General features: G+C 41.6%; 1 protein-coding gene across 1 annotated transcript; it reads right to left on the minus strand.

The window, feature by feature from the left end:
• Nucleotides 1-10,291: 10,291 nt before the first annotated feature.
• On the minus strand, nucleotides 10,292-10,798 carry LOC131632284 (uncharacterized). Its single transcript, XM_058903062.1, has one exon. The coding sequence runs from the start codon at nucleotides 10,796-10,798 to the stop codon at nucleotides 10,292-10,294; it is 507 nt and encodes a 168-aa protein (XP_058759045.1).

Below are 10,798 nucleotides of genomic sequence, written 5' to 3' on the forward strand. Positions count from 1 at the left end.
TCAAATATGCGGTCGGAATTTATTAAATCGGCTCGGAAGCACGATTTCCGAAATCAGGCAGTAGCGAAAACGATAAAAAAAAGTCGGCCGAAACCGAAAATAAACCTCACCATCAGCTCCGGAAGCATTATTCTACTCAAGAAACATTATTCACATTCGCAAAAATTCAACACGGTTCAAGAGTTATGACATTTTGAAGTAAAGCCGACACACCGCGTGCGTTATGGAAAAATTCGGAAAGAAAGCAAATAGCATGGTATAGCAGCAAGTTCCAGCACTTAGAGGCATTTATTAACACACAAGAAAGCTCTACTATCACTTAGAATTAACAAACAAACAACACAACAAAGTTTGGACAAAAATCCTTCAAAAAACTATGTTTTCATGAGTTGAAAATAATGAAATGCAACACAAATACAAAGCCAAGAAAATTCTGCATTATGTTACCTTTAAAACAGCTCCAACAACTCATAGAAATCACACATAAACACCAAGAAATGGCTCATGGAAATTGACACATCAAATTATATTATTGGCAAGAGCAAAGATAACATAGAATCATGATTTTCAAGAGTGTAATCACTACAATTCTCCACATTAAACTCACATTTATGCACCAAGTATATTCAACTTCAATCATTATCATCAAGCACAACAACAACAAGAATCAACCTCAAAAATTCAGCATCATGCTCATGGTTATAACCTCTCATGTCAACACCAATTATCATGCTTAAGTTGAAATTCACATTCTAAAATTGAACCAAACAAGTCCTACTTCTAAAATTCATCCACATGCACCTTAATTCACAACAACTCAATATTATCAAATCATCACAATTCTCTTAATCAAATCATCAAACACTTTGTGTGCATATATTTAATTCATAGAGCATTATCAATATATCATCAACAACTATTCACCGGTAAATCTCGAATTCAATCAAATAATCAAGATCAACACGAATCATTCAATCAACAAACAATTATCATCATCAATTATCATAGATCCATCATCCGCAATCAAAAATCATCATGATCAATGTCGAATTAAGCAACAAAATCAATGATCTAACAAGGTTTGTAGTGAATTTACCGGATCAAGCGATGAGAATGAGATCGGATGAACACGAACGCGAACACGAACGAAATCCGAAAGATGAGAAGGGAGGGAGTGTGGTGCAAGGCCCTAGGAGAGGGAGAGAGATGCGTGGTACTTTAATCGGAGGAGAAGATCTTGATTCGTGCTTCAATCTTCATTTGTTCTTGAGATTTGATCTTGAATTGATGAAGATTGATGAAGGTTTTGTGTAATTTGTGGTTTTGATTTGAGAGAAATGAGAGAGAATTGAGAGAAAGTGTTTTTGATTATTTTGGGTGAATTGAAGTTATGAAAGTTCCCCCTCCATTTGTGAAGAGCAAAATGTTTATATATTGTCAACGCGAAACGTCCAAATTGCCCTCGGTGCGTCTTATTTTGGCTCGTTTTTAAGGAAACTCGGTTCGGCTCTAAATTTCGGAACTAAACCGATGCCATTATGAAGATGACCAAATTTGTGACCCGTCGCCGTGAGAATCACCTCAATCCGATAAGCGATGAAGAAAACACGCCCGTTTGAATGACGAGAAACGTCAATTCATCTGGTGCGACTGCGCGGAATTTTATGAGTACCGCTCAAAAAACTCGATAAAACTCTATCTTCGGCTCAAAATCTGAACAAGCATGTGTGACGAAGAAACGAAGCTACCGAAATTTCTGAGAAAATGCCGCCGGAATGGACTTTATACGATAAAAATCGAAGAAGTTATGAATTTTCAAACTAGGTGCGACATACTCGAAAACACACTTTTCACTGAAAAATCAAGGCGTTCTTCAAAATGCTGGGAATTTTTGGTGCATAATTGGCCTTCGGTCCGATCATATGAAATCTTGGTAATGATATTACGGAGCTCTAGTTAAATTTTCAAGCGAATCCGACGAGTGGATTGTGAGATATGAATTTTTTATTGTCCGAAAACCCTACATTCAGCACCATTTTTCACTGCAAAACCTCAAGTAATTTGCAAATCTGACAACCTTCCTCAAAGAATTGGATTCCGAGCCGAACACGAAAGTTGTAGATATCGTCGAAACAGTCAAGATAACGCGGGAACTAAGCTCATATCACCTTCCAAATATGACTTGCGAATTTTTTCTCGTATTTCCACTGTTTAAACCATTTTTCACGCCTTTCTTCTTAAACCCATGAAAACTCTTTATTATTTTTCTTCAATTTTGAAATGACGAAATAAACGTCATTATTAACTTATAGCTCAAATAAAGAGGGCAAATTTTAGGGTGCAACAGTCGCGAGATCCGCCCAGCACGCCCTCCCATTCTTTAAGTTACTTCGGAAAGAAGCAACCTTTGAATGGTCCGAGGAATGCGAGCAAGCGCTGTCCCACCTCAAACAAGTTCTCTCCAGACCGCCCGTCCTCTCCCGACCAGATAGCGACGAGATCCTATACCTCTACCTGGCCGTCTCAAACGAGGCAGCCAGCGCGGCCTTGATCCGAGAAGCTGAAGACGGGCAGAAACCAGTATACTTCACGAGAAAAGCCCTACAAGGACCCGAGGTGCGATATCAACAAATAGAGAAGGTCGCACTGGCTCTGATAACAGCTGCTAGGAGGCTGAGATATTACTTCCTCGCCCATACCATTGTCGTCCGGACAGACCAACCCATCAAACAACTTCTCAGTCGACCAGACATGGCCGGGAGAATGCTAAGATGGTCCCTCGAGCTGTCGGAATTCGACATACAATACGAGAGCAGGAAGGCGCTAAAAGCCCAAGCGCTCGCTGATTTCGTGGCCGAGATGACCTCTATTTCCAGCTGCCCGACCCCCACCGAAAACAAATGGACCATCTACGTGGACGGTGCTTCGAGCACCTCAGGGAGTGGAGCTGGCATTATCCTGGAGAATGAAGAGGGGCTCATCATCGAAGTATCCTTGGTCTTATCTTTTACCACGTCGAACAACCAGGCTGAGTACGAAGCTCTCCTAGCAGGCTTACGTCTTGCCGAGGATGTAGGAGCTCGAGAGGTCATGATTTACACCAATTCCCAGCTCGTTGCTTCCCAAGTGAGTGGCGAGTACCAAGCCAAAAACGACACACTGGCCGAATATCTCACTCTCGTCAGAGAGAAGATGAAAAAATTCACAAAGGCAGACGTCGAGCACATTCCCCGGGAGCATAACTCGCGCGCCGACATATTATCCAAACTTGCGAGTACGAGAAAGAAAGGCGGAAACAAGTCGGTAATCCAAGAAATCTTACCCAGACCGAGCATAAGCAAAAATGCTCAAGCTCTGCAAGTGTTCGCTATCGGGGACGACCACTGCTGGATGACCCCGGTATATAACTTCCTTACCAAGGACGAACTACCTGCCGACGCGAAGGAAGCTTCAACTATCAAGAGACGAGCCTGCTCGTACACAGTCATCGAGAACAAACTATACCGACGAGGCTTCTCCATCCCTCTCCTTAAATGTGTCGATACATCGCAAGCATCTGAGATACTCCAAGAGCTCCACGAAGGGATCAATGGCCAGCATCTCGGCGGCCGATCACTAGCGAGGAAAGCCCTCAGGGCCGGCTACTATTGGCCAACCATGCAACAAGACGCCAAAGAACATGTCCGTAAATGCGACAAATGCCAGCGTCATGCCGACATGCACTTGGCTCCCCCCAACGAACTCAAATCTCTATCATCACCTTGGCCTTTCTCCACCTGGGGAATGGACCTCCTCGGACCATTCCCGGTCGGCTCGTACCAAAATAAATATCTCGTGGTCGTCGTCGATTACTTCACGAAATGGATAGAAGCCGAGGCGCTCGCCAAAATCACATCTCAAAACGTGCTCCGTTTCTACAAGCGAAACATACTAGCCCAGTTCGGGGTACCTCAGGCCATAGTCACCGACAATGGCACCCAGTTCACCGACAAAAAGTTCCAAGAGTTTGTGGCCAAGCTCGGCACGAAGCAGCACTTCACCTCAGTCGAGCATCCTCAGACAAACGGACAAGCCGAGGCAGCCAACCGAGTCATCCTCCGAGGACTAAAGAGAAGACTCGGCGAAGCCAAAAAAGCTTGGGTCGAAGAACTACATAGTGTGCTTTGGGCATATAGGACAACCCCCCACTCGAGCACAGGCGAAACTCCCTTTAGGCTAACCTACGGCACCGAAGCCGTGATCCCCGTGGAAATCCGAGAACCTTCCCGGCGCACCGAGTCACCCCTCGAAGAGGAGCTCAACGACGAAGCTATGAGGGAAGAGCTCGACATGGTCGAGGAGATCCGCACAGGATCTTCCCTCCGAGAAGCAAAATTAAAACAACAGATAGCCCTCCGCTACAACACCAAAGTTATCAAGCGCGAATTCGAAGTTGGCGCCCTGGTGCTCCGCAGAAATATGAAGGATTCGCGCGAGGGTAAACTAGCCCCAAACTGGGAAGGCCCGTACCGAGTTTACGATAGAACCGAGAACGGCGCCTACTACCTCGAGGATCTCCTCGGAGTAAAACTTGCTCGGCCTTGGAACGCTGAAAAACTCAGGCGTTATTACAGTTAGACCCAACCTAACACCCCCGGACACCCGTATCCAACACGGGCGCTAGCCGGGCAGGGATCCGCGTCATCGGTACAGACGCGAGGACTCCACGACAGCAACGGTCGAATTTCCCCACAAAACGGGAGGACCGACCACACGGAAGACTCTACACCTAGACCCTCCGTGGAAGTACCTGCACGGTAGAACCCTGTCATACCCCAATTTTTGACCTAAGATACCACCTCATATCATAGCATATGCATCATTTGCATCTCTAACAAATTGCATAGCTTGTGTTTGTTACTTGTGGCTCAGCAGGATTTAATCAGGAAATCACTCATCAGTACAAGTAACAATCAATTAGGGTTTTGTTCTCCCTTCATTTCAAATGAATCATCTTCATAAACAATCAACATTTGGTCCTCAGAGATTCATTTCAACAAGCTCAAAGACTTTGAATCAACCAAATTAGGGTTTTAACTGAAGACAGCATACTCTTGACTTTTGCTCAGAATTTGACCTAATGACTTGGGACATGACCTCAAAACCCCAAGTACATCATTTTGACCTAATCCATTGGCTCAGAACATCTCCTACACAAAGATTGATCAGACAAATCCTCAGATCAGGGTTTTTGAACTATCAGGGACTAAAATCAGGGATCACATTTGGGAAACCCTAAAAATCCCCAGGAAGTCAATCAAAGGTTTCAATCATCCTCAAATAATCCCTGTGACAATATACAATGGAAATTGTATCTCAATTCAAGACCTACAGGCATCAATTTCATCAGGTCGACAATTAGGGTTTTTGACCTAATTCACTGAACAACTGACTTTTTAATCAGGACATGATGCCACAACTCAAACCATGGCTCAATATCCTCTAATACGTCAATGTAATCCATTCATACTATTCATTTGGTGAGGATAGCCTGTTTCATTTGAAATCTCCAGAAACGCGATTCGTCTGAAAAAGTCCACTGTACAAGATCACCATTGACTTTTGGGGAATTTTGGTCAACCATGACTTTTGAAGTTTTGAATCATCAATATATGATATGAGAAGTCATTTGATCAAGGAAAATCAAGAAAATCAATCAAGAATCAAAAGTCAAAAGTTTGACTTTTCATACTTAGAAAAATTTCTAAGTGTTTTTCAATGGTTTTTTCCAAACTTTGGAAGGGAATTTCTCAAAATTTCACCTACAAACTGAAAAAAAATTCCAACATGAAAGTTGTAGATTTTGATCCAATAAACAACTTTGACACATATAAATTTTTTCCATAAGATCAACCATTTAAGAGATATGGTGCTTCAAAGTTGGTACTTTTTGAAAACTTCACTTGAAATCTCATTTTCTTCAAAGTTCATGGATCTTTTTCACCCATTTCCTTAAAGGTCTTGAAGAAACTTTCAACTAGGGTTTTGAAGTATGTAACATGAGCTTTCCAAAATGTCCAAGAGCATGAAAAAATATGGAGTGTAGCCATGGTTTTGAATTTTGACATTAGTGATCATTTTCACTTGAATTTTCACCATTTTTCACTAAGTTTCAAGACTACATGACCTACAATCCAAGTGATGACACACCAATGCAATAATTGAATGATATTTTCTGATTTGAAGATCAGAATGGAAGAGATAAGAAGCTTAGAGTTTTAACCATGGTTTGGTCACTTTAACCATTTTGCATTAAATGTGAAAGATTCCATTTTATCTCTTAAGCCAAATCATCATTCTTGAATCAACTTGCAAGAGCCTTGTATTCAGAATCCTTGGCCTATAAATAGAGGTCCAAACCTCATTCAAAATCACACCAAAACCTCACAATTATAGGTTTTCTCTCTTCTTTCTTGAATTGCAAGTTTCAAGTTTCAAAGTGAGGTAGAAATTCCAACCTCCAAACCCTTGAAGTTCTGGCCAAAGTGATGGTTCTAGCAAACCATAAACATCATATGGGATGTGTTTGAACCACTCACACACCCCAAATCACCCCAAAACTCAGAATTGCATTTCAACCCCCATATGAACCCATAATGAGCCTTATCATGCCAATTTTCATTCTAGCTCATTTCTGTCCAAGTTAAACATCCAAACACATTCCATATACCATATATGAGCTATCCCAACCATCATCCATGATCTGAAACACCTCCATCTTCAAATTCGATTCACTCTTGAAGCTTATGCAGGTCGGGTACCATAGCCATGCCCAGATGAATTCAGATGGTTCCAAGCATCCAGACACCTTCCATAATCATCATTGAAGCTATCCAGATCATCACAAAGCATCTGTAACACCTCCAGATCAGAATTCAATTCTCAGTTGGCCGTTTTTGAAGGTAAGCTCTCTTAAACTTCAAACTCCATCATACATGCATCATAAATGAAAAATTGATTTGCCATCATGTTTCTGCATATGTATGGATCATTAGCCCTCAATCAATTGCAACTTATCATGCACATACACGATTTCAGATTGAATCATAGAATTAGGGTTCTTCACGATTTCCAGAAAATTAATGATCTTAGAGTGAAAATAAATGAAATTAAATGGTACCATCATGTTCCTCGTCCAAAATCGAGCAAGATAGGCTATTCACTTGATCAAAACAATCCAGTATTCAAAATTTTCAAATTCAAATTGTTCATGTGTTCTTGGCGCCATTTTTTGCGAAGGAAATTTGAAAAAATGAGTTTGAAATATAATCAGTTGGATGCGTATGTATTACAAGCTGCGCGCGCAGCTCAGTTGGTCATTGTTTTGGCTGGTGAGAGAAGGTGCGTGGGTTCAAACCCTTGTGGAGACAAAACCAATTTTTTATCACTTATTTTCCTTATTTTTCTTCACAACTTCAATTAATTATTTAACCAATCAAAATTCATCATTTTCACTTCATTTTTTTTACACTACTTATTTAATAGGTATATTTTAAGAACATCCAAAAAAATCACAAAAAAAATATTAATTTAATACATTTTAGTTAAGTTTAAAATGACATATTTTTAAGTATTTTTAATACTTTAAAATTTGTTTTTTCATTTGATTTTTCAAATTTAATTACTTGTAAATGTTTTTTATCAAACCCTAATCACTTAGGTCTTAATTGAGTATTAAAATTTGTTTTAACTTAATTAAGTTGACTTTTGTCAAATTCAAATCGTTTTAAGACGAGCGATCGCGATTCTTCTCAAAGAACGATGAACCATTTCTTTTTGAAATTATTGATTAAACCTTTTTAATTGATCAATTGATTTTCAAAACGAAGTGGGGCCTCTCGAATATTAGAGAGTGTAAGTCCCATTTCTTTTCCCTTTGTACAGTTTTTTTCAAAAACAATAAAACTTTTTTCAATAACAAACTTTCAAACAGTTTTTCAAACGACGCGTCTGTAAATAAAACAGTCAACCATGTTTTATAAAATAAAACACGGGCCTCCACGTAGGTATAAGTCCCAAGCCCCTTTTGTACATACCCATTCCAGTACATGAAATTAGGTATTTCATTGTACGCCTTTTTGTACATACACCTTTTTGTACATATCTCGATCAATTTGGTTTTTTAACTTTGAATAACCAATCAAAAATGAAGGTTTTCTTTAAATCTTCCCAAAAATACCATGGGCCTCCATGTAGGTATAAGTCCCAAGCCCTTTTGTAAATACCTGTTTACATAGCTTTGAATAAACTCAAGCGGACCTCTCCCCGAGTGTAAGTCCCGAGCCTCGTGTATACAAATGGATCATGCTTACAGGTATATTTCCTTCATAAACTCCATTATACACACACACACTTTGTCATATATATAATTGTTCATACCTGTTCATGTTTGTTCATACTTGTTCATGTTTGTTCATATGTGTGATATGTGTGCTTGTTCAACTTAGTACAACACTAGGTTCCCCATAGCCTCCTATTGGGCTTCGTGCAAAGAATCTCCGCTAGTTTAGGTTAGGACATAGAGTATGGTTTCCCGGTGAAATCGCTCTAAGAGCTCAGACCAACTATACCATGCCTCCCCTTGGGCTTTGTACAAACGAGTGACCCTCCCATAGCCTCCTCTTGGGCTTACAATGCAAGGACCCTGGATTGTCCCTCCCATAGCCTCCTCTTGGGCTTATAATGCAAGGACCCTCGGATAGCCTCCTCTTGGGCTTCGTACAAGGACCCACGGGCTTCTTATAAGCATCCCCAATATCCAAATCAAATACCCTAGGAGATTAGACATTTATCATCTCTATGATAGGAGTATCTCTTCTATATCATCACAAACAATCAATCAATCAATCAAACTTTTTTGCCACAAGGCTGGCTAATCAATCAAACCTCTTTTTGCCACAAGGCTGGCTAATCAATCAAACCGTTTTGCCACCATACTGGCTGATTAATCAAAGTTTTTGTCACAAGGCTGACTTCATTGAAACTTTTGCCACAAGGCTGGCTGATTAATCAAAGTTTTTGTCACAAGGCTGACTTCATTAAAACTTTTGCCACAAGGCTGGTTAAACAACAAAAACATCTTTATCATTCTAAGCACCCTAAGTGGCATGGCCCCGGGCTTATAATGAAAAGATTTTCAAACAAAATCAAACAAATGTATGTAATGATATAGATTAGATACATCGAACATTTAGATGACATTTGTCTCTTATCCTTTGCTTCCACTAGCATAAGTGGGAACTACGATTGCTCTGACTTTCTCAACATCCCTTTGAGAATACGTAGGCACAAGGTCGATCCTTGGCGAGCAAAAATAAAACAAAAAAAACCATTCAAACCTTAGCACCCGTAGACCCCGAGCTACAGATGCTCTGATTCCCTCTAGGGGATATGTATGCAGAGGATCGCGATGATCTTTGCGAGCATAATCAAACAAACACCTTAGGTCCCACCTATTTCACAAGAACCTCTCAATAACATGGAATGAAAAACAAAGCAAAGAAACCTATAGAGTACTATAGATACGTTGGGTGCTAATACCTTCCCTTCGTATAACCAACCCTCTCACCCAAAGATCTCTCCCCCCACTTTTAGGTTATTGCAGCTTTTTTCCTTTTCCTCTTTTGGAAACAATAAAAAGTTTGGTCGGAACAAAAGAAAAATCATTTTTTGAGCACTCGAGCCCAAAGAAGGCATCAGGTGTCTCATCCCGAAAAAAGACAACGATTTTTCGCCCGCGACAAACCCCAGCTCGCGATGGGATCGTTCACGCCGCGAGAACTTGGCCCCAATCGCGGTCTCGTACTCGCTACCAGCGCACATCTGCTCTGCGCACCCGGACCGTACTCGACACGCCCGGGCAATCAATCCAGGCCGAACATAGTCCATAAAAACCGATAATATCGCAAGTATAGAGGTAACTCTCCGGCATATCCGAGCATAAGTCATCAGTTACCTAAAACAATCGAAAAATATTCTAAGTATGGAGGAAATACCTCGTCTTACAAGCACAACAGAAAAGTTATCAAGACACGAGCATACAACGATAACACCGAAGGTGCAGATAAACAGATATAAGCAAGCAAGATTATAAAACATTAAAATTGCCGACCAAATTGGTCGACGATGTCCAAATGTTACAACCAAAATGCCGGGCACGCAGGCCCCCAAAGTAATCCGGGCATTACCAAACAAAATACAAAATGGCACGCAGGCCGAAGAAGACAGGCACGCAGGCCCAAGGACACATTATCTACTCTTCACTCCCCGGAGACTCGGGCACTAACACGCCGTCCACTATCTTCGAAGAAAGCCCAATATTATCCTCCTTCAGGCCAGGATTCAGAAGTTTCAGCTGACGAACTGCACGGTCGAAGCCGACTTCGGCCATGTCGGCGAGGCTTATTTTCAGGCTATCTATCCTCTCCACGAACTCCGCCCTAGACTGCAGAGCAGCCACGTCCGGCGACTCGTCAGCCGAGGGAGCCCACTCAAGCTGAAGGTCGGCAAGCTTTTTCTTCTCCGCCGCAATCTCCCCATCCTTCTGCTTCAAAACCGCATCGATCTTTTTCTTCAACTCCTTGCGGTCGGTCTCCAGGGTCCTCACCCTGTCCTCGGCAGCCTTCTTTGCCGCCTCCGCCTCCTTAAGGGCTTCGGACGAGCCCGATCCACCATTGGCTAACATTTGGGCCATCCCCAAAACCCTCATCACGGCAGCACCGTCGCACGCCAGCTGTTTCTGAAGGAACGGAGGGTCCAT

This window comes from Vicia villosa, unplaced genomic scaffold (assembly GCF_029867415.1).
Source record: "Vicia villosa cultivar HV-30 ecotype Madison, WI unplaced genomic scaffold, Vvil1.0 ctg.000924F_1_1, whole genome shotgun sequence".
NCBI classification, from domain to species: Eukaryota; Viridiplantae; Streptophyta; class Magnoliopsida; order Fabales; family Fabaceae; genus Vicia; species Vicia villosa.